The following is a 25688-nucleotide window of genomic DNA, read 5'->3' as shown; positions in this document are numbered from 1 at the left end:
CTATTTACAAACTTCCAGCTTCATCCACTTTGAAATTGGTTAACAGCAATAACAGAAGAAAAACCAACGGAGCCAGACCAAATGCAGCAGTATTAGCTGCCCTCCCCTCTGTTAGATCAGCTCAGGCAAACAATTCCTCCAATTCACCTTTTGAAAGTCTATTAACATAAATGCTTAATTATCTACATTTATTGCATTTTAACCACAGATAATAGAAAACCTATATGCACAGGCTAAGTCTTCAAGCTTGAAAACCAGTGATGTGACATCAGTTTATGAGATTTAAAATCTCTGAATCAAGACACTGCACCTGATTTTCGATTTTCTGACGTTGCCATCCAGAATTAAAAAAAAAAATAAAATAAATGCATTTTCTCTCTTATAGATCTTGAGAACTGATTGACTGTATTTTTATGTGCATACCAATACACTATTGTTTAAACAATTCAATGGGGAGGGATCTCCATTCCAAACAGTCAGCCTTAGGATCAACGAAGATGACATTTTAGATAAGATCCTGCAGAGCACCAGGTACTTAGAAACTCTTCCACCAATGCCTCTCACAGTAGGGCTAAATTAACTTGTACTGAGAAAGTCGACAGTGAACTGCTGAATTCTGGTTTTCAGCAAAAATATGTCCTCAGATGGGAGAAAGATAAATGACTGACAATGGGATAAAAAGGACGAAAAGGGACTTTCTTAGAAAACTATATTGTTTCTTGGAAGGCAACTAACATGCTATGATTACAGTTCAGGTTTCATTGGGGAAATAAGTAGGTCAAGCCCTTTTGCAGAAACCAGTACCTACATTTTACATGGAAAATGCCTTTTGAAGCAACATGTTGGAGGGTTTGGTTGATTAACTGGGAATTACTGCAGTTTCGTTATTTACAGGTAGTCTCTACTTGTGAATGTGCAGTGACTCAATTGTGCTTGTATATCAAATCATGGAGTTAAACTTACACAGTGATACATCTTAAACTTACACAACGTTACATGTTAATTTTATCTCAATAAAGCTGGGGAAAAAACCTACAAAACCATTGTGCTGCTTGGAAATGTGCGGATTACAACTCTGAATGCATTTTACTACACCCCCAGGGGGTCCCTAGCCAGACTATTGAGCTTTGAAGCCTACAGAGCTCACAGTGTCTCAATGGCCCGATTTCAGGCAAGGCAGCAACACTGCAGCTGGGGGAAAATGTATCCCAGTTCCAGCAAGGGAAGCTGAAGTCCTGGACCAGGACCCCATCTGGGATGCATCTGGGGAATAAGTAGGTAGGGATGGTTCTGGAATAATAGAGAGAGCTTCAGACACCAGCAATGTGTCTAGTATTCTACTATAGGGCTCACTTCTAGGACTCCAAAAAGAAGGCATATCTTTGTGCTAGTGAGGGTGTTGATCACCATTCTCCCACCCCCTCCCCCCAACCTCCTCTGTGCAGAAAAGACACCCCTGGGATCCTGATAGCTGCATAAGAGAAAATATCTCCCATCCCCAAGGTTAACCTGAGAACAAAAGGCAACTAACTACTTGCTTAACAGGGGAAGGGGTGGGGACTCTGGACTCAAGAATATCATAAATACTAATGAATTCATTATACAAGCTGAGCATTGAGGTGGGGATGCTATGGGTCTAAGGAGAGTACTGAAGAGAATACTATTTTATCCAGAAAGCTTCAAGAAAGAGAACTTCCTACAGGTAAAAAATTGCAGTGGACATTTCAGTCGTATGGTTCTAACTGACCTAAAGGGAATTCTGCAGTCCTACAGCAGCATGGGGGTTCAGGGTGCAAATCGCCTGGTCAGACAGGCTTGGGTCAGAGTCCAACTCCACACTCAGTGGGTTTGTGACCTAGGCAGCGACCTTAATTCCACCTGTACAGGGTGAGACATAACAGAGCCCCACACCTGGGAATGTAGGGAGAAGTCATCGTGAGGTAACACAGAAAACTCGACACTGGCAGGCACATTATTACTTTTACATTACCAATACTGCTTTTTGGGGGAAAGTCTCCTATGCACTTTAAATAAATCCTGAAGATACAAGGAAGATCCAAAGAGTAGACCAAATCATCCTTCTGTTTCCCATGATTCATACATTCACAACTCATCAAATATTTATGTAGCATTTACTGTGTCCTAGGTGCCAAGCCAAGCCCTTGGGGATACCAATGGTTGTTCCATGAAGCATAATGTCTGTATGATCACTAATAAAACAGATTTTAGAAGACTGCTTTTAGACTTGGAGTATTAGGTGAATGTCAAATAATTGTGCTGCAGGAAATAAGATTCTGGAAAGACTCCCTTGTTGGACCCAGAGCAGACGGCCAGATTCCCCTCTCTCTGGTTAGCTTCAGGGAACCATGAGGGTTTTCTAAATTCTTGACTAGTGATTTGGATATTATACCTATAAAATGAGCATCTGTTGCCTATTTATGTCTCATGGGGGATTAACCAGTGTTCATAAAGGAATATCCTATGTGGCCTTGCCATAAAAAAGGCACAAGAATGTTATTTTTATGAGACTCCGGCAACTCGAAAAGCACTTTTGAATGTCTTTCTTACTCAAAATCTATGTAAACGGCAGAAGAGGTTTTGCAAGCCTGACGAGAGAGGTCATTACTATTCTGTTTTGGAGCTGGTAAGCATGAATAATTTAAGGGTCATATCTGTAAAGGAACAAATGTCAAAAACAAATTGACAACTATTCTTCGAGCAAAGTCTGCTTTATTTTCCAAAGGTCAGTTTGGTAGTTCTCTTGAGTAAGTTCTGAAATCGTAACTTCCCATTTTTACATTTCACATGCACTCCAGGAAAACACATTTTTGGTTAAGTGTTAAGGGCTCGAGTGCCATGGTAATTGACATTCAGCAAGTGTGCCTCGGCCCGGGAGGAAGTATGGAGAGCTGCCCATCTCTCCCTCCAGTCGACTTGTGTGGAATGCGATGCTGTTCCTGCCTGCTGGCTGGCTCTGCTGGCAGACGGGCTGTGTACTTTAAGGTGGCATTTATGCACTTGAGGTGTTCTATCTGAGCAGAAACTGCGGGTGTGACACAAACTTGTACCGAATAAAGGAGAGTCTCGGAGGCCAAATATAAGGCATGCGTGGAAATCAGTGCAGGGAGACCTCACCTGAAACGGAGTCAGGAAGCCCAGAAGGGGGGGTGTTCATCATAAGCTTTCTGTGGCAGCTGACACCGCATGCCTGGGCATAAAGAAGTTCACTTTACTGCCCCAGCAGAAGGAAGAAAGATTTTCTCCTTGACGAGCAAGAGTCTAGCCAAAGAGAAACCATTGCTACCCTGAACCCTTGCTTTAGACTTTTAGACTTGCAAAGACTTTCCTTCAAAGCAGCCTCTCCCAACTCCCTCCTTTTTCTCTACCAAGTATGGTTCCTCTCCTTTGTTCTCCAGGCTTGGCTATGCTTCGCCATAGCTTGCGTGTCCTGAATTGCCATGCCTCTGCTATTTCTAAATAAACTCATTTTGCTGGTAAAACACTTGCTCTTTTGTTTTTAAGGTTAAAACACACACTTACTTTTGTGTGGCAACGTTTCCTAGGGCCTGTGTTAGTCAGGCCATCGTTCTCTGCTGTTCGTCTACAGTTATGCCTCTAGCTCTCTAGCTCTACAGATACATCTCAGCTTCTCCACTTGTGATGGAGCTGTGGGGGGTCAGCACATCACTTCCTGGCTCTAAACCCCAGTGTCCTTGTGTAAAAGATGGGCAATGACAGTAGCTACACCTCAGTAGGCTATTATGTGAATTAAAAGGCACTGGCAGGTGTGGGTCACAGGAAGGTGAAATAAATATTAGCTGTTATGACTTTCATACTAGACATCTGAAGATGGAAGATCGCCCTTCCCTGTAAGCCAGCCCCCAAAACCACCTTCACAGGTTCTGCAGAAAGGCATGGATGTGGAAGAAGCCTGGGTCCTAATCCTAGCTGGGGCTCTGAGTGGGCACTCGACCTTCCACAAGGTCAAACAGAGGTCGGTGGACTGCATCAGTGTTTTTAGCTGATTCATTGGAGCCCCAGGGCAGGGTTCTGGGTCCCTAACTGCCCCCTTTAGCCAGACCAATTCTGGTTTCATCTCTTTTATATGTTGGCATTTCATATGGAATTCATTTGAAAGAAAAGTTCTCACTGCCTCACAATAAAGTTTAAGAGCCACTGCATAAGGTGACCGTTTTTAGTTGCTCAAATGCATGGGTGTAGGTTCAATACTCCCACTGTTGAATTGTTAGAAATATACCTAAGATACTAAAAAATTGGAATGGGCGAAAACTGAAAGTAAGATTTCAATGGATGACTCATGTTTTCCCCCCAAGGTTGGTATAAAAAATGATGAGTTGAAGAACATTTCTCTCTCTCTTTTCTCCCCTTTCTCCCTTCCTGTCTTCCTACTAACAAACATATACAGAGTATCTAATAATCAACAGAAAATGTGTAGGGTACTTGGGATCCAGGAGTAAGCAAACTGACAAAGTCTCTGCTTTTAAAAACTCACAGGCTACGTAGCAAAAAAGACATTAAACAAGTAAACAAACCACGAATTACAAACTGTGAGAAGGGCACGAAGTAAATATAACAAGGTGAAGGCAGATTGACCTACTTAGATAAGATTGTCTAGAAGGGCCTTTAAGAAGGTGGGTGACAAGCCAACATCCAGGCCTGCCAGCTCAGCAATCGGGTGATCTTGTCTCTCAGTCAGCCCCTTAGTCCCTTAGATCTGGTCTCACAGCAACGTTGCCCCTGAGCCTCTACTCCCATTGGGAAAATGTGGCCACTTGTCATTTTTGACAAGCGTGGATGGGACGGGTAGGCAGGTTCAGGGCTGAAACAGGGAACCAGAGGTCTGCTTTTTTTTTTTTTTTTTTTTTCTTTTCTTCCCCTTTAAAGAACTTAGCTGGGGCACCTGGGTTATCAGCCCGTTAAGTGTCCAACTCTGATTTTGGCTCGGGTCATGAACTCAGAGTTTGTGAGTTCAAGCCCTGCATCAGGCTCTGCTCTGACAGTGAGGAGCCTGCTTGGGATTCTCTCTCTCTCTGCCCCTACCTTGCTAGTGCTGTCTTTCTCTCTAAAAATAAATAAATAAATTTTTAAAAAATTAAAAAAAAAAAAAGAACTTAGCTACTTAGCCCTTGAGATGTTTTGTTTTTTCCTGTAAATGAGGAACTGTGAATAGAAAATTTCAATTCCTGATTTTATGTATATTATTTTTGAAGTAGGTAATCTAGGTACTTGGTTCAAAATTAAAAAAAAAAAATTATAAAAACAGTGGTTAGGCTCTGGGGCTGGGCTGTTTGGACTCCAACCCCAGCTCTGCCAATGACTCATTGTGTGACCCTGGAACAAGGTATTCAAGAACTCTGTACCTCAGTTCTCTCAGCTGTAAAAGAGCAACAATTACACACGCACAAAAACAGTGCCTTCCTCATAGCGTTGCTGTGACAGCTAGATGTTACAACTTAGCACAGCATCTGGCAGATGGCCCTAAATTAATGCCATTATGCAACAGAAGCCCAGGAAGAAGCCTGGACTGCCCACAGCCATGTCTCACTTTTCCTTCCGATGTTACCAACTGGATACTCGAAACCCTTATTTTTCTCTGACTCTTTCTAAGAACGCTATCTTGGCATATTGATATGTTGTCTAAAACTAAGCCAATAACATGTAAAGATTAATCAGATAGGAAACACTAATTTTTGATGCTATTAATTAGCTACAAACCATTCAGGCATATCAGAAAAGGGGAAAGGGATAGCTGATAAAAACCTAGGCTGCCAGGCAGGAGGGGGGCCAGATCTGGTTAACATTGGCTGGAACATTTCTATAACCCTCTGAATTTAATTTGTTAATTTGCCCTCGATGGAAGTTCTCTTTACCTTCAACATGACTGAGCTCCTGTCTGTCAAAACGTCACTTTGCAATGGTGACTTTAAGACCTCCTTTCAGCTACTTATCACTAATATATATCTTGGGTGCCTTTGCTCAAGGACCATGCTCTCTGTTCCTGTGGTTTATTTAGGACACTTAACATAACATATTATTTGTTCTCTCATGGCAAGGTCTTCTTCTGACAGCTGAGATTCTGTTTTTCTGTCATAAGTAATTATAAATGTACATCTCTAAAAAGATTCCCAATTTGGGGGGCATAATTTATTTCAGACAGTAAATCATGGAGACATCTCCATCCCTTGGGCAGCCAAAACGTACACTTCAAATGTATGAGCTCTCACTCTGAATTCTCCATACCTGAAGAAAAATGGGATGCTCCCCTTTCTCCCTGGGGCAGTTAGGGGGAAAAATGTGGCACCTTTGTTGGAGCAGTTTATATTGGCTTCAGTTTCTTTATTATTATTATTATTATTATTATTATTATTATTATTTTTAACCTCAGATGTAGCATTCCATCTTCAAAATTCAACTCTGAAAACCATCTCAGGGAGCCCCACTCTGAGGTTATTTGCCACTGCAGCTATGCACGTTAGACTCTCCCTACCCCTTGCATCTCAAGCCCTCTGTTCCCACCAAAGATTCTTTTCCCTTCCTCCTCTATGCACTCCTGACAATCATGTTCCCTGCTCACAACCAAAAACTAATGATTCATTTCTAGGACTCTGGCCAACAAAGGGAACCCAAGGCAAATCTTCACTCCTGCTTCCTTCCCATTCTTCCATTGCTACTTGTTATAACTCTGTGCCAGCCTTATCTTTAAAGACAAGTAGCCCTGTATTAGTGAAAACATGTATCTAGTGATGTGGGAGTATCAGATCTGCTTTATAATAATATGAACAGCTAATATTTGGTAGGTGCTATTCTAAATGCTTCGTGTACAGTATGCCTTAGTGAATCTTCATGAAAAGCTTTCAGGTGGACATTATTATCAGTCTAATTTTACAAATGTGTTAACCAAGGGGTGCCTGGGTGGCTCAGTCGGTTGAGTGTCTGACTTCGGCTCAGATTGTGAACTCGCAGTTTGTGGGTTCGAGCCCTGCATTGGGCTCTCTGCTGTCAGGGCAGAGCCCACTTCAGATCCTCTGTCTCCTTCTCTCTGCCCTTCCCCTGCTTGCTCTCTCAAAAAATAAATAATTAAATTTAAAAAACAAACAAACAAATGCAGTAACCAAAAGTCATACATGTCACACAGCAGAAAGTGGTAGAGCTGGAACCCAGATGAAGGTCAATTTGATACCAAAGGACTTATCATTCTATAAAATGAAAGCACAGGCTACCTCATTTTGGGGGTGCAAGCCTAAATGGTTAGCATTTAATAAAAACAGCGGCATCTCAAAGTGACTGATTTTTTCTATTTGTAGTTAACTATTTTAATTTTTTTATGTATAGCATTTTTCATATTCCTACCTTGAACACTAAAGCTTCCAGAAGAATCCAGATGCTGTTCTGTTGGCTGCTGACTAGGAGGAACAATCGGTGGGCTCAACATATTTAACCAGTCCCTAAAAAGAAAAGAAGAAAGTAAATAAACAACAGGTCTACAATTTCACATATAAGTTTCATCTTTCCCCTGGAGTTTTAATTTCCTGGGGCTTCCACAAAGAAACATTTTTTTCCTTCTTTCATATTTCAGAAGGACAAAATGTCTAGAAGTTAATATTCAGTTCTGTAATCGAGTAATATAATGTCAACCACTGAACTAACTAGTTGTTCCACATATACATCAACTAACGAAAACTACTCCTCTTGAAAGATTATCATTGTGGCTCTCACACGGTACACAATCCCTCTCATATAAGAAAGTTATTTCAGTGACTCAGAAGAAATGCGGCAAAGACAAAGCTCCTTATGACCCTAAGGAAGCCTGGCAAAGTCACATGTCACTCCATGACAACACTCCAAAACAGAAGGAGGTCTTGGAGCGGTCAGAAACCAGCCACAATGGTGGGGTCTGCAGGCATTCACTAAGTGCCTTAGAGCAGCAGAGGGCAAAAGCAGGAACAGTGAGGGGAGCTGGGTCCCTGAGTGACCCGTTCCTTCAGTTCTCCCACTAAGAATGGGGGCAAAAACCACTCCGGAAAGCCCCTCCTACATTCCATCTTTCTGCCTCCAACTGCCAACCTCATTTCCCAACATTCTTTACTCCCCTTCCTCCTTCTTTCTTTCCCAGTCCTCCAGGTCCCCCTAGGAGGTAGCTGCATGCGTGTGATGCACGTGGGTGACCGCCAGAGGGTGCAAGTCAGTGTGTGTTCTACTTCAAGCCTCTCTCCTCTCTAAACTCGACACAGCTTCTTCAGGGGAAGGGAGCAGGAAGGGAATGTGAAGGATGTTCCAACGTGAGCTCTACTGCTTGCACTGATTTTATTTACCTTATTGTTCACCTTGCATCTGGATGTTTTACCTTATTCTTCTCAAGAGGAGCATGTCCTCATGACTAAACAATGTCTTTCTAAATTTCTGTATTGCCTACTGTCTTTACCTACAATGGGAGACAGTCCCAACAGTAACTAAGAGCACTGGCTCTCCAGGCCAATCTCAGCTCCATGTTTCCTTGAGAACATGGCCAAGCCACTTAACATCATAAGCCTCTTTTCTAAAGAGGAGTAATAATAGTACCTTGGAGTTTTATGTTAGGATTAAATGAAAAAAAAAAAAAAAGGATGAAAAATTTTGGCATGGATCTGGGTATAGAATCACATTCAATAAATTTCAGCTATGACCACCATTGTCTTCATTATTGATGAAAATCATAGCACGGCTTTACCTACAATGAGAAACCATGGTAGGAGGAATTGGATTTTGTTGGAATTAAACCCAAGGTGGTAGAATGGTTACAAGTCTCTACAGGAGAAGTTTTCCATGAAAGCCCTTCACTCTTCTAGTAAAAAAAGTACCTCAATGTAAAAATTACCCAATTCCTATTTGTAATATTTTAAGACACTTCTCACCTTAGCTATCACTAGATTATGGCTAGTGAAATAAGGTGAACACAGTGTATAATTGAATTTCATAATAACACATTAAGGACATCAGAAAGGATTTGTCACAGACTTCCAAGATAATGGGGCATTTTCTGATAAGCACCTTTTATTTAGTCCATTTCATTACAGTAGACCAAAAACTCCTACTTTATGGAAAATTACAAGGTCATATACAAATTACCAGCTCCAGTGACCTCATTACTCAGTAAGAGTGTTGGAGAGCAAGGATGAACAACAACAAACAATAATGTTATCATGTGATGACATCCCCAGTGACAAATCAGAAGACATTCTGCACTGGCAACAGTAGCTCCTACTCATGGACCATGGACATGGGAAAAATGTAGATGAGGGCTGTGTGACTATTATAAAAGGCAAGACATTCACTTCTTAGGCAAGTTATTTGATTAGTATTTTTCCTTCTCAGAAGTAGCTATGAAAAGTACAGAGTTCTTTCTTGTGTGATTTTTTTGATTGTTTTAAAATAATTTCAGATTTACAGCTTTTCTGTAAGAAATACAAAGAATACTTCTTTGCAAGAAGAGTGTAAAGAACTCCAATATATCCTTCCTCCAGATTCCCCCATTTAAACACTTTATCAATTTTCTATCTATCTATCTATCTATCTATCTATCTATCTATCTATCATTTCTCTATCTAAACAGGGTCTGGCAAACTATGGCCCATGGGCAAAGTCTGGCTTACTGCCTGTTTTCGTACAAGGCTATACAAAATAAGAATGGCCTTTACATTTTTAAGTGGTTGGAAAATTAAAACAGTATTGTTTCATGACATATGATCATTATATAAAACTCAATGTCAGTGTCTATAAATAAAATTTTATTGGAATAAAGCCATGTTTGCTTTTTATGTATTGTCTATGGCTGCTTTTGTGGTACAATGACAGAGGTTAAGTATTTGTTATTTGGCCCTCTACAGAAAAAGTCTGATGATCCCTGGTCTATAACTATAGGCTCATTTCTCCAACACTAACACAACACCACAGATTCATTCTCATCTCTCCTCTTGCCATAGTTGTAACTCTTTTTGATGGTGAGGTACATGGCTCCCATTATCCTCAATAAATTTACTTATTTTCTAAACTATAGGACATACCAAAAGTAGTTTCAGAATTGCTAGGCAAACAAAAGAAAACAAAACAAAACCCCAAACCTACTCTCTAGAGTTCTCTATTTAGGTTTCTTTTTATCCCTTAGTCAAAATACTGTGTTCTAAATTTACTTGGGTTAGATCTTTTCCCCCTCCTTTTCAGCGTGGTTGTATTATATGTTTTAAATATAGCTAGACTCATCCACTTGTGTTTGTACTACATTTTAGGCATTTTTTTCTCCATTAACTGGTTTTTATTATTTTTGTTGTTGTTGAGTATGTAAAATGTTAACAGTTCAAAGTCAAAATATGCAGAAAGTCATATTCAGGTAAGAGTTACATTTCCCCCATGCCTCCTAGACTGTTTCCACCCCCTCATCACTTCTATGCCATCCTCACTCACCCCTGTATAAGAAATCCATTTCATTAGTTCTGGTATCTGCTTTCTATGTATCTTTTTGCAAAAAAATAAGCAGCTACACGTCTAATGCAGAAGGTAGCATATTATAATGACTCTTGAACTTTGATATTTTCAACTTAAAATATAACCTGGAAATCACTGATCCCAGCTCACAGAAAGCACCTCATTCTTTTTCACAGCTGTGTAGTACTCCATGCATGACTATACCATCATGTATTTCATCACACTCTCCTATGTTTGGGCATGTTTTCAATATTTTGCAATTATTTCAATTAATGCTGCAGTGAATAACCCTGAGCTATCTATTTTTGTATACTTGGAGATATATCTTCAAGGTAAATTCCTAGAAGTAGAATTCCTGGGACAAAAGGTAAATGCATACTTGGTTTTGTTAGATATTGGCAAAAGCCCTCCACAAGAGCTGTACCACCTGTGTTCCCACCAGCAATGCAGGACAGTGCTAGTTTCTCTACAGCCATGTCACAACAGTATGTTGTCAAGTTTTTAATGCTTTCCAGTCTGAGAGATAAAAACTGATATATTAAAGTAGTTCTGATTTGTATTTGTTCTCAATATGAGCATTAGGAGTGGAGTTGACTGTCTTCATTTGCATAAGGCCATGTATGTAACATATAGATATATGCATATATGCATTTTATATCAATATTTTAGGTCTGTTCATTTCTTTGCCCCTTTTTCTATCAAGTAAGCCCTCACTTTGTCATGGGTCTTTGGTTACCCTGGTTTTTTATTTTTTATTTTTTTGCCATGCAAAAATTAAAAAAATCTTTCTGTAATCAAATATATTAACCTTTTCTTTTATTGCCTCTGTATTTTGAGTTATAGTATATGGTGTGAGTTTTTTCTGGCATAAAGTGTATCTAGTTTTATCTTTTTAAAAAAAAATTTTTTTTTAACGTTTATTTATTTTTGAGACAGAGACAGAGCATGAACAGGGGAGGGTCAGAGAGAGAGGGAGACACAGAATCTGAAACAGGCTCCAGGCTCTGAGTGGTCAGCACAGAGCCCGACGCGGGGCTCAAACTCACGGACCGCGAGATCATGACCTGAGCCAAAGTCGGACGCTTAACTGACTGAGCCACCCAGGCGCCCCTAGTTTTATCTTTTAAAAAGGACTGCAGAATTTTCTTGACAAGTGATGTTATTTTAACTTAAGATTTAGAAGATTTTATACAATTAAGAAATTTTGATCAGAGCAATACACTTGTTTGGCTTTTTACTAAGTATGCATTTACAAAGTATATTTTCAAAAAAAAAAGAAAGAGTTCTATGTTAACTATAAAATCAGGACTTTTCTTGCAGGACTTTTGAGAACTTTTAACACACTGAATCTCCCCAGAGGAGGACAGAGTATATACAGCACTGCCTACGTGCGTGCACCTGGAACATCTCTTCAGATCATGAGTCCATAGACCACACCTTGAGAAACGCCGCTTCAGGTTATACCATTTTCCCCATTCGGGTGCCATTGTTTTTGTTTGTTTTGTTTTATTTTCCTTTGTATATATTTAACAATTTCATTTTCTCAAGAACATTTTTGGGTGGCTTTTTTTTTTTTTTTTAATTTTAAAAAAAAAAAAAATTTTTTTTTAATGTTTATTTATTTTTGAGACAGAGAGAGACAGAGCATGAATGGGGGAGGGTCAGAGAGAGGGAGACACAGAATCTGAAACGGGCTCCAGGCTCTGAGCTGTCAGTGCAGAGCCCGACGCGGGGCTCGAACCCACGGACCGAGAGATCATGACCTGAGCTGAAGTCGGCCGCTTAACCGACTGAGCCACCCAGGCACCCCTGGGTGGCTTGTTGATAAGCACAAGTACGTAGTCTAGCATCTGTATCTTATATGTTTATATTTTCATATGGAATATTTAATGCTAATCAACTTGACCCTTCATCAGCTTCTTTAAGCATGCCTTCCCCACAGGAAGCAGCAAACATCTGAGGAAGCGGGAGTTTGGCTGAGGCACACTCACAGAGTGCCTGCCCGGCTGGGGCAGGAGATCTGAAGGGGCTCCCTGGTCAGCTCTCACCCCAGCCCAGCTACTGTGCTCTCGAGTTGGCTCTTGCTCTTTGTTCCGCCACTTTCATACTCGCCTTGTCTTTTGCACTTGATACTCTTGTTGCTTTTCTGAGCTCTGATTATAACCCTTTTCTCCCAAGGACGGACTCTTGTTTTATGAAAGCCTCTAACTCCTTTGGTGGATGGATACCCTTTCCAGTCAGGCCTGCCCTCTGAACATGCTCGGGTGCTGCTGCGTCCTCTCCCCTCCTCTCGTGGGTTCAGGCAGCCCCCTCCCCCCCCAACCCAGCCTCTCTTCCCGAAACTGGAGAGGAAGGACTTCCAGGCATGCTGAGCACTGTCACCAGAAGATGTTGTTTTACCTAAGAGTCAAGACAATGGATTCACATTAAATACCACATATAAAAATATAGTGCAGATGGAGAATAAATACCATCTCGTGAATTTTCACAATGGCCAGATTTACCTAATATTAAAATCTTGGCCAAAAAAGAATACCACACTGTTTTCCTCCCACTTGCATGCCAGATTTCTTCGAAGCACTGAACATTAAATGAATCAGATATTCTTACAACTGAGGATGCTGTCCTCAGTTAAGACAGACTATGGTTTCAGTGCCTTCATTTAAAAAGATTTTTTGGGGGGACGCCTGGGTGGCTCAGTCGGTTAAGCGTCTGACTTCGGCTCAGATCATGATCTTATGGCTCATGATTTCGAGCCCCGAGCCCTGTGTGGGCTCTGTGAGGACAGCTTAGAGCCTGAATCCTGCTTTGTATTCTGTGTCTCCCTCTCTCTCTGTTTCTCCCTCACTTGCACTCTGGCTCTCTGTCTCTCTCTCTCTCTCAAAAAACAAAACAAAACAAAAAAAACAACAAGAACAATTTTACATACATTTATTTCATTAATGTGTTTCCTATAAATACATTATATGTGTACATATATATATATATGTATATATATATACTTATATACAAATACATTATAGAAGCCAACAATTTAGCTTAATCATCTCTCTACATATTTGGTAACCATTTACTGAACTCCTGTGTGTCAGATCCTGGGGAATCAGAGAGCTCATAGTCTGACAGATGAAGCATTTTCGCCAGCAGAAAATGAACTACAACATGAGCTTTTCACAAAGGTTGCTGTGGGGCTGATCAGATCACCTGCTTGTTCCCTTCAAAGACGTCTCTTGTAATGAAACTTCTACAGTCTTGTATACACTGAAGTATTTATTGGGGGGAGGGGGTAATTACTTGAGAAATCTAAAAAAGATCTAAGAGATCCAGACACATTTTTCATCTAGCTCTTATTTACACCCTGAGCTACCTGCTGTCATAAAGCCCCGGGTCAGAGGAGCCAGCCAGTGAAATATTTATATGGGAGATCTTATAGCAGGAAGTTAGCAATTTGCAGCAACTTCTATCCAATACCTAATGATATTTATCATGTGGTGCCAGGTCATTTCTTATTCATTGAGGGAAATGTGGGTTTTAACAATCTTGTTATGGCCAGGGAGTAGACTGGGGACAAGCCTGGGAAATATCTTTCTCTGGGGAAATTCACAAATTTGTTTTAAAAGCCAGTGAATACTGTTTTCCCAGAAAAACATACATAAATACCAAATTTTCTTCCAATTTTAGGAGGTCATAGATCATCCAAAGCCCAGTCATGGACTTCTGGACTCCCAAGTTAGGTACCTCTACACCTTGCAATATCGTGGGGGTGGTGGTGTTTCTTGTGGTGTAATTTCCAAGGTTGGCAAAGTTTTTCTGTGAAGGGCCAGACAGAAAATACATTGGGCTTTACAAGCCAAGAGGTCTCTGTTGCAACTACTCAACTCTCCTGCTGTAGTGTGAAAGTACACATAAACAGTAAGTAAATGAATGGGCATGGCTACATTTCAGTAAAACCTTACTTAGAAAATATCATGCCATGAGCATCATCTGGCCCACCGGCTGTAGCTGAATGACCTCCGTGTTAGAGCAAGGAGCCGTGAGGTGAAACATTCTCAAGGCTCTAATGAAAATTCCTGTTGATTTTCCTACTACATGTGTTTGGAATCCGACTTTCTCACCAACTCTACTTCTACTATCAACGCCCATTGATGACTGTGCCTTATGCTCTCTGCAGCAAAGGCTTCTAATGGACCCCTCACCGCCATTCATTCTGGCTTCCCTTCTCCGTTGTCTACACTGGAGCCAAAATTCCTATCTGATTATGTCAATGTCTGGTTTAAAACCCCTCAGCATCACTGGGAGGATATTGTACTTGAGGGAAAAACCCGAATCTTTATGCTGGCCTTTGAGGCTTTGCATAAACGAGTCTCTATGTATTTTTTTTCTAACCACATCTTGCATTATTCTCCCTCTCACACACTTAGTTCTAGCCATGCTGGTCTTCCCTCAATTTCTGGAATACGCCATGTTCCCTACTATCATGGGACCTTTGGCCAGGCTGTGCCCCCTTGTCTAGAGCATGCTCTCTTCCCCTGTTTTTACCTTTCCTTGGCCTGGTAAAGTCATACCCAAACTTGTGATTTTAGCTGAAGCATCACTCTCTCAGGAAGTCTTGTCCAACACACCCTCTCCAATCTAGCTGAGTTGCTTTGTTACTCCTTCTGATAGAGCCACTGTGATCTTCTCATTAAGAGCTCTTATCTCAGCTCATAATTACATTCTCATTTGTTTGATCATTTGATATATGTATTTTCCCCCAATTGCTTCTTACCAAGCAGGGTGCCTGGCACAGGGTAGGCACTTCCTCCATATTTATCAAGGGCATGACTATTGAAAGAGTCTCTTTGGCAGTTCAGAATACTGAGTGCCACTCATTGTTGAAAGTTTCCCTAACAATCGTTAATACTGTTGCAACACTCTCCATATTTTCCCTCCATTTTGTTCCTTTTCCACCTGCCAGGAGCATGCTACTGGTTCTTCATCATGTGCTTGGCACACACAATTTGGGGCAAATCTGGAGACACACATCTTGCCTCTTTATAGCCATGACAGAAGAATTTAATTTTCTGCCTTAGAAAATAGAATGTTGGTTCAGATACATGTTTACTAGGATAAAAAAAAAACAACTAAGAAAATATGTTTCTTTCTTTCTTCCTTTTCTTCCTTTCTTTTTTTTTTGAAAGCTAAATAGCTTTTATCCATAGGATTTCTCTCCCACTTGAAGTAAGAAGATCAAATTATAAGTTGGGAACTCTTTCGTATATCTTTTAAGATGAACTGGAATGAGAATTAAGATGCTATTGTGTAATTCTGGTTCGTTTTCCACAAGAATATTCTAACCTCAGTGTTGGATTCTTAGTGTTTGAAGGTTGCCTTCTATAACATTCCCACAAAGTGATGATCTAATCTATACCTCGGTATCAGTAACTGTGTATGTACTACTTTAAAAAGACCATATTTCCTTTTCAAAAACTTTGACTGTTAAATGTTTTTTCTCATGTTGAGGCAAAATCTGTTTTCATCACCACCTATTTTTCCTTTCTTTCCCCTTGGCACTTTCAAGGAACAGTTGTAATCTCTCTTTAAGGCACAGTAGAAGAGAGCTAAGGGACTGTCCAGAACTCCTTCCCCTGCTCTCTGGAACAGCAGCCTGTAACCACATGGCCTCCTGGGAGTTATCATGTGAGCCTGCAACCTCAGTTGACTGGCCCATTATGTGGACACCTGACTTAAACTGGGCCAACTGTGTTTCCCTAGAACTTTTGAAACTGGATCTGAAAAGGAGAGACAGTCTCAAGTAAAGATGGATGCCAAAAGCAGCAGAACTCAGATGTCATTGGTCACCATATTTCCTATCACACAGAGGAAGCTAGTCTCAAAAGAGAATGAGGAAGCTTAAAGTCTGGATTCCGGGAATGAAACAGTGTTGGTACCATTGAATGAACATGGAACCTGGGGAGAAGAAACCAGTTTGGGCAATCCAGGATTTTGGTTTAGCACATGAGGAATCTGAGGTCTTGGTAGTTTCTCCAAGGGAAGATGTGCTGGAAATACTTAGGGATCCATTACTAGCCCTAACCTTGGATCTTGAATATGTTGGCATATCTCTAGTACCCACTGCCGCCATCTTAGTCAATGTTTCTAGAATCTCTCTTTTGTTCTTCCCCCACTCAATCCGGATTCCCACTAATCCAATCCAGAGTGAGTTTCTAAAAATTTGCTCTTAGGGAAAAATTCAAAATCACCACATTGGCCTAAAGCTTTACATAGTCTGGTCCTATCTCTACAGAGTATTTTTGTGCCTTCCTCTCACTCTCACCATCATGCTACCTCCAGGCTTCAGAGGGAGAGCCACATCCTTAACCTCTTTTCTCATAATTGCCTAGTGCTATAGAGTGAAGGTCTGTATCCCTCCAAAATTCTTATGTTGAATACTAATCCCCACTGTGATGGTATCTGCAGGTGAGGCTTTGGGAAGTGCTTAGGTTGTGAGGGTGGAGCCCTCATTAATGAGATTAGAGCCCTTTTAGAAGTGATCCTAGAGAGAGCCTTTGCCCCTTCTGCCATGGGAGAACACAGTGAGAATACCACTGTTTCTGAACCAAAAAACAAGCTGTGACCACATTATAAGCTCCATCAGGTCAGGCAATCATGTCTGTTTTCTTTACCTTGGGCCTGATGCGTAATAGATGCCCAACAAATGTTTGTTGAATGATTATATTGAAGTTAAAAAAACACGTTTGTTGAATGAAAACTTATAGGAAGGACCGTCAGGGCTATTAGAGAAGGACCTCCAGGTGTGAGTGGGGAATGGATGAGTTCTTGAGAAACACCTGATAGGGAGGTTAGACTGTGCTCTGAGAGTGGCAGGAACAACAGCACAGGCCAGGAAAGGCAGCTGGTTCAGAACAATATGGGAACTATTTTTCCCAGATCTTTCTTCTCCTCCCATCCTGAAAGTGCTCAGAAGATGTTTACATTATGGTGGGATTTGGAATAGGACTACGTTTCTTCCATAGCAAAAGCTGGGAAACACGTTGCATAAAGAAGGACTGTGTTTTCACCTCACATCAACCTATGTTTATTTGGAGACATGCAACAAACAATCACACAAAGGGGAAATCATACTCTTTCTTCTTCTGGCCTCTGCAAAATCATCTTTCCTGCCCATGCTTTTGTCAGAAAATCCATAAAATGGGGAGAACCCAGCTCCCTCCAAGTGCTCAACACTCCAACAAATCACAAAAATCATTAATTCTTCTTCCTCTATTAAATATACTTTATAAGTTCTCTGTAGAATTGAATCTTTCCTGTTTGGCAATATTTCCCCTCAGGCTAAAAAAATACTAATGATATAGCATCTTGGGACCATTTTACAGACACTGACTCATTAGATATGGCAGATAATTCAACTCTAGAGGCACAAATCCAGGCATCAGCCATCAAATTCAACTACAGTATGTGAACAGTGATAGTGATAGCCCATCTCCTTGAGACAACATGGAGAAAGGCTGAGCCCTTCTTTGCCTTCTTTATACTGTTACCAGCATAGTTGCTTTATGATTTCACATTGAATAGAGGTTTATTGAACCTCCGGACTGTCTCAGACTTTATGCCGGGTACTGAGGAGTAAGACATGATTCTGCCCTTGAGGAATTCAGTCCTGTGGAGACGGATTGTTAGACCAACATTTAGGAGAAGGTTTCAGGTAGGGGTTTTGGAAAAAGTGATGAAAGGGTTGTTCCTGAAGGATTAGGAGGAGGCAGCAAGACAGGGAAAAGATGGAAGGATATTCTAGAAAAAGCAGCATGTTCTATATCAGAAAGGTGTGGAGAGCTGGGAGCACCCCTACTAGTGTGAAATGATGGGCACCGGGCATACATATGTATGCACTAGATGATGGGACTGTAGTCAATTGCTGAAGAAGGCAGGGGTCTTAGGTGACAAACCTAAGTGGCAAAAGTTCTAAAGTTTCAGGAAACTCAGTGTGAGCTGGTAGGAGTGCAAACTGGTGAAAAATCTGGTAATATCAGTCAAAGTTACCTTTGGACCAAATAATTTCACTGCTGGGCATTTATTGTAAACACATACTTGCCCAAGCTCACAAAAAATATGTGCATGAGGATGTTTATCACAGCACTGTTTACAGTAACAAAAAGTTAGAAACTACCTAAATGTCCATCAGCAGAGAACTGGCTGAATAGATTATGACATTAAAACAATGAAATAACATCCGGCAGTTAATGAAGAATGTGTTCACCTGTATGTGCAAATTCAGAAAGATGTCCAAAATCTATTCAGTAAAAATCTAAAAAGCAAGTTATAGAGTCTTATCTCAGGTATGTTGAAAAAACATACAAATAAAACATGCAATTTCCTTGTAATAGGCACTGAAAGTTTCTGAAGGGTGCACAAGAAACTGTTAAGCATCAGCATACCTGGGAGTAGAAATGTGGGTTTGGGGGTGGGTGGAGTAAGACCTGTTTCTCACTTTCTATCTTTCTGCTCTGATTGAATTTTCTTCTACTTTCCTTTTTAAAGGCAGATTCTCTCTCTTCAGGAGCTATTAATTTGATGACATCCATAAGAAAACTTTTCTGAAACACAGCTTCAAAGTATCTTTTAAAAAGCATTTCAAGTGATGAGTGCTAGGAGAGAAACAGGAGTCTAGGTTGGTCCCTCAACCAATAGGGGAGGAGAGAGGAAAACAGTGCGTTCCTCATGCCAACATGCACATCTGAGCTGATCCTAGCAGCCTTCCCCATTGGAAATATCAACTTCAATGATGAAAGCAGAACATTTTGGGTCTTTATAAATGTTGGTAATGTTCCTGGAAATTGTCAAGTTTTCATTTGCATAAACAACAGCTGCTTTATTTAATGCTATAGATATGACTAAAAAAAATAGGTGGTGGCTTTTTATTACTACTTTTTTTAACACATCATCCATGATCCTGATTATTAAAACAAAATTGTTCCTGGGCTGAGATCTGAACTGTCATGTCTGACAACTCAATGAGATAACCTGATAAAGAGTGGTTACAATCAGAAAGCTGGAGGATGCTGTGCAATAGGCCAGACTAAAAGCTCAGAGGGAACACACAGACTTTTTCATTTTAGAAGATGTATTCATGGAAATATGGAAAAAGAAGCTTAATATAATGTTTTAATCTGCTTTTCAAAGGACCCCTCCCTCCCTTCCTATCTCCTCCCCACTCCCTCCCTCCCTCCCTTCCTTCCTTCCTCCCTCCCTCCCTCCTTCCCTTCCTTCCTTCTTTCTTTTAGTTGCTGTAAGATTAAAGGTCTCAGTGTCATGGAAAACCAAGCTGACTCACTTATCCTTTACCTTTCACTGGAGGGGAATCATTTTGGGGTGAAAATTCTCAAGGAAGTCAGTTTATCTCCTCAAAACAGAAAAAACTAATCAAGCATTGTCTGATTAATTAGAGACACTTGAAAAAATGCTATCAAGGCCTACAGCTGTAATCAATTCAATCAACATGCAGAGAGCCAATCTGGTTTTCTTGATTAACAAAGCTGAATGTTAAACAGAGAACTGTGACATTGTAGTGCCATTAGCTAAGGTTACAAATTGTGCATTTTTCCTACATGTTCAAAGTCAGGTCAGGATAAAGTGAAAACTCTCTTATGATGAGGGTCATGGGCATGAACATTGCAATTCTCCCTCTTGATATTTCCATGTCAGAAGAATAAGTTTCATCTAAGTAGTAGAAATGGGTAGTAACTTCAGAAGGCTTCAGTGCAGACACACAAAAATTCAAGTACTTGAAAAGATAATACAATAATAAAACAAAGACAAAAAAAGTGATGTGAGATTTCTCTCAGTTTAGTGTCACCCAAGTTGGTTATGGAATTCATCAGAAACAGACATGCCAGGCATAAAGAGATAAAATTTTTCTTATTACATTTTTAAGATGTGGATGTGAAATGCATCTATATAGTGGCTGATGAGTAAATTGGAAAATTCAATTTGCTTATTTTATTTGCATGAAGTCAATTTAAATGTCAAGATGTCTAACACAAGATTGGTTTATTAATGGTTTGTTTCTTGCTCTTTAAAATCAGTTATAACTATAAAGTGATGATTATATTTTGTGTAGTCGATCTTTGCAACACAGTCTGGAATTCTGTCTGTGAAAACAGCAATTCTCAATCTTTTGGAGATAAAAAATTCTCTCTCTCTCTCTCTCTCTCTTTTTTTTTGTGCTTAGAATTTAGTAAGAGCACAAATAAATACTTGCTAACTAGTGTATTGCAATCAGATACATTTGTTGCATGTAATGTTACCAAAATAGTTTAATTATGGAAATATGGAAATAATTTACATAAAAAGTAAATTGAAAAGAATTCAAGGTAATATCAATATCATTCCCATTCACATGTTTTCTTGAAGAGAGGTGGAAAGAGTATGCATGGCATATAGAAGTCACTCCATAAATACTTCTGGAGGAAACTCCTGAAGAGTTCAAGCCTGCCCACTAGTAATGTATTGTAGTACCTGTGATTTTGGTTGGCCACTTTTCCTCTCCCTCTTCTGAGAATGTAGCTTTTCTTTCTTATGGGCAACCCACTTCATGTGGTTTGGGGGAGTGCTAAGACCTTCCTTTACTCTCAGTATGGGGGCAGACATGAAAACCAAGGTATGCCAGAGGCCACTCTCAGACTTTTGCTGGGTTTATGAACAGGGTCCTGACTCATGTCCACCAAAATGTATACATGCTAATGGTATCTACTGAGTATACTTTCCGGACAGAAAATGAAAGGTAGAGGAAAACGATATGAAGCTGTGATATTTCTTTTTTTTTTTTTTTAATGTTTATTTATTTTTGAGAGAGAGAGAGAGTGGGGAAGGGGCAAAGAGAGAGTGAGACACAGAATTGGAAGCAGGCTCCAGGCTCTGAGCTGTCAGCACAGAGCCCGATGCTGGGCTTGAACATGCAAGTGGGAAGACCATGACTTGAGCTGAAGTTGGACACTTAACCGACTGAGCCACCCAGGCGCCCCGAAGCTGTGACATTTCTTAACAGGTCCTTCCGAAACCTTACATTTCTATGGGAGACAAATACTGTTTTACCCAGCAGAAGGATGCACATAGAGTAAAGACTTCTCATTCAAAATAAACACATCTTTGGGGATGCAGGGCAAACAGCTGTCTCGTGAAACAACAGGTTTTATCTTCATATTTGAAGAAACATTAAAAATAGATCTGAATGCCTGCTCTTGCCACTTTATGCTTTTGTTCCAAGTATTGAGAATAGAATGGTGACCAAGCCACAATCCCCACTCACAAGGAGCTTAGAGTCTAGAGGTGGATACAGGTAATAAATAAGTATACAGAGAAGTGGTGGGGTTCAGAATATACCATCCCAAAAGTGGCCAAAATGCCACTTTGACATAAGGATTATTTTGAGCTGAATGCAATGATAAGAAGTAGACACAAGAAAAAGTCTTTTTCTCCCCTCTCTCTACCAGGAAGGGCTGGATGGTTTTTACTCATTGGAGACAACTCTAGACTCTTACCAGACACAACACAAGAGGAATCTACATAGCAAACCTTACTAACTTGCTCTTATCTTCCATTGGTTCCTACCATATATTCATCCTTCCACAATCTGCCACTTCTAGAAGCTCAGAGTCTCTTTCCTTTGTCTTATCACTTTTCTACAAAATAGACTTTTTTTTTAAGATGCTTTATGAGCCCAAGTTCTAACCGTTCTTTTGAGTTACTCATCACTGAGAACTTCTGTGTGTATGCACTTTGCAGGTGTTAATAAGTCTCTGTTTTTCTTTTGTCTTTTGCCACTCTAATTTTCAGGTGAGCCTGGAGGGGTAGAGGGAATAAGGTTTTCCTCCCCTACAGAAGGAATATTATTTCAGATAGCAAAAAGTATTCTAAACATCTAAAAGTAAAATTAGATTTAATAATTTTATTAATTAAAAATTAATTAAATAAAAGACTATTTGATGTTAACAGCTCTAGCACAAAGTAAAGGTGATAGGTCTTCATAAAAACTCCAACCTGTTTCATACAGACTGGTCCTAAACACACAGGGAGAATGGGAACCACATGATGGCTGATTTGAGATCATCTCTCAGAGACGGATGTTTCTAATATAATGAGCCTCTCAGATAAACAAGATAAATTCATATTTAAACCATGTTTACTAAGAGACTCTTAAATACAGAGCACAAACTGAGGGTTGATAGGGGGTGGGGGAGAGAGGGGAAAATGGGTGATGGGCATTGAGGAGGGCACTTATTGGGATGAGCACTGGGTGTTGTATGTAAACCAATTTGACAATAAATTATATTAAAAAAATAAACCATGTTTACCTGTCACTATCACTGAGAATCCATAGATATTTTCAAGCTCCTACATGTGTAGAGAACTTTACAAGGAGTAATGGGGAGGAATGAATCAGAGAGAAGTCCATGACTTTATTTATTTATGCATTTTTGAGAGAGAGACAGAGAGAGAGTGAGCAAGCATGAGCGTGCACAAGTGAGCAGGGGAGGGGCAGAGAGAGAGGGAGAGAATCCCAAGCAGGCTCTATGCTGACAGCATAGAGCCTGATGTGGGGCTTGATCTCACAAACCATGAGATCATGACCTGAGCTGAAATCAAGAACCAGGTGCTGAACTGACTGAGCCACCCAGGCACCCCAGAAGTCCATGACTTTAGACTGACCACCTCAACTTCTAGGATCAATTTCCTAAAACCCAGCAAGGCTTGACTGGTCACAACATGGAATGCTAACATCTTCCTATGCTGTGTATCTGGGTGAACAAGTGGCTAGGGGTGGGACTGTAGCAATAGCAATAACTACCTCCACTGCAGCAGAAAATACCTCAATAATCCAGCATGGAGCTGGACATTAGACACATATTTAGGGTACCAACATACCATAAAACTTAAGTTGCACAGTTTTTGATTTGAGCTTACATTTCCTTTTAGGCTTGCAATCTTTGGGTTAAAGTGTGCCTTTTTTCCTGCCTGGAATATGGGAATACTACCCAGGTTGTCCCAGGGATTAAATGAAGCAATAATAGCCTGTGGAAACTCTCCCCCCTTGGGGCCTGCTACAGAGATGGAGCCAGTAGGTGACAGATTTGGTAACAGTGTTAGTAGTTACTAGTGTCTGAAATTACAGAAAAACTTTCACTCTTTTTTTTTTTTTTTTTAATTTTTTTTTTCAACGTTTTTAATTTATTTTTGGGACAGAGAGAGACAGAGCATGAATGGGGGAGGGGCAGAGAGAGAGGGAGACACAGAATCGGAAACAGGCTCCAGGCTCCGAGCCATCAGCCCAGAGCCTGACGCGGGGCTCGAACTCACAGACCGCGAGATCGTGACCTGGCTGAAGTCGGACGCTTAACCGACTGCGCCACCCAGGCGCCCCGAAAAACTTTCACTCTTAAGCAACTTTATACAACACCTTTTCTGGAGTTACAAGACAACTACATGTTAAATGTATTATAACTAAGTCATTAGCAAATCGAGAGCAGAAAACTTTGCAACCTTCTCTAACTTTAACTAGAGAACAATTACCTTAAAATCAGAATACAAAATAAAACCATCTAAACCATTTCTACGGAATGATGGGACTTAATGCTGCAGAGAGAGTAGGTGGAGTTTAATTTAATGCTCTAATTCAGCTCTCTGGGCTTTTGTAAGGAATACCTACAGGGTATCATTTTCATCACTAAGTGTGTCAGATTATCAGATGCCATATTTATGTACTGATTTCCATTTTCCTTTCATAGTTTGGTTATTCTTTTATGTTTAGTAGTCAAATAAAACAATGATATGCTAAAAAGAAGCCTCTGTGAGGTGAATGACAATTTAATTTTTCCCCAATGTTGGCTGGTTGCACAAGAAAAAAAGAACTGGGGAAAGTTGATAGGATCTTTAGTTGACTAGATTTATTTCCCAGAAGTTTCAGGGTGTGTTAATTGTAACATTTTGGTTAATGAAAAATATTGTGAAAGAATGCTGATAATGGGCGATAAATGGACTTTTGAACAAATACGATGGTAAAATGTTATTTTTAAAACATTGGGAGGTAATCATCAGAATTCTTTTGCTGCTTGGACCATTCTAGTGAGTAAACTGGGCTTGCCAGAAAGGACAATAGTTCTTTCGCATCCCCAAGCTACCATCATCATCATGATTGTTTATGGTGTTACTCCAGCTTCTATTTAATTTAAATATGGTCCTTGTTCTAAAGAGAACTTAACATGGTAAACTGCTAAAAAGGCAGGAAGATATAGAAACATTAAAGTACCAGAAAGAGCAAACTGACTATATTAGACTAAGAATTACACTAATGGTTCTTATCGATCAATTCTTTTATTTAAGTGAAATATACACATGGAAAAGTGCACAGATAATAAATGTACAACTCAATGAATGATCCCAAAGTGACTGTAATCACCACCTGGACCAAGAATAGAAGCTTCCCTCACTCCTTCTCCTGATCATTACACTTCCTGCTCCCCAAAGGTAGCCCAGATGGTAACTTCTAACACTACCAACTAGTTGGCCTATGTTTAAATCTTTTCTGAATGGAATCCAACATGTATTCTTTAGGTGTCTAGTTTCTTTCCCTGAATATTACATGTTTGTGAGAGTAAATAGTATTCCATTGTGTAAATATATTACAAATTACTTATGCCTTCTACTATCAAAGGGGATTGGGTTGTAAACAATTTGGAGCTATCATGAATGTGCTAATGTTGAGAGAAAAGACTTTTCCCTTCCAACTTTGGTCTGGGTGTTGAACTGCAAATGAACTGACAATAGCCAGGTGAGCAGGAAAAAAGACAAAGTTCATTTCCATGTGCACACGGGAGTTGCTCATAATAAATAACTCACTGAATAGCCAGAGATAAAAGTTTATATGCCAACTTACCAAAGGGGGTGGGTTTAATGGGCAAAGTATGGAAGGCTCTGTCTGGCTTTTTATGCTAATGGGAATGAGCAGTCGGTCTTCAAGGCAGCCAAATGGCAGCTGTATTTTCTGGAGGCTCGCTTTAGTGAGAGAAAGCGAGTAGAGATATGATTTCTTTCTGCATCCTCTGCTTTCACTGTAAAATAATCCTTATATCAACTCTATAGGTCTGAGTGGGTCCCCACAGTTTACATGTTTTTGGGTGCACATATGTATGCATTCTACTGGCCATACCTCTAGA

At 40.2% G+C, this 25688-nt stretch overlaps 1 protein-coding gene across 13 annotated transcripts in view; it reads right to left on the bottom strand.

Annotated features, from left to right (window-relative positions):
• CFAP20DC (CFAP20 domain containing) overlaps positions 1-25688 on the bottom strand; it is a 240243-nt gene that overhangs the window by 5265 nt on the left and 209290 nt on the right. For 12 of the 13 annotated variants that reach the window (XM_058726354.1, XM_058726359.1, XM_058726346.1 and 9 more), the window contains one exon: positions 7372-7466. In XM_058726354.1, the coding sequence (XP_058582337.1) occupies positions 7372-7466 (95 nt within the window). Of the gene's footprint in view, positions 1-2735; positions 3209-7371; positions 7467-25688 lie in introns of those variants that run through there. The other variant, XM_058726348.1, reaches the window with a different exon arrangement.

The sequence above is a fragment of the Neofelis nebulosa genome, chromosome 4 (genome assembly GCF_028018385.1).
Source record: "Neofelis nebulosa isolate mNeoNeb1 chromosome 4, mNeoNeb1.pri, whole genome shotgun sequence".
NCBI lineage: Eukaryota > Metazoa > Chordata > Mammalia > Carnivora > Felidae > Neofelis > Neofelis nebulosa.
This window is presented reverse-complemented; position numbering and strand designations above follow the sequence as displayed.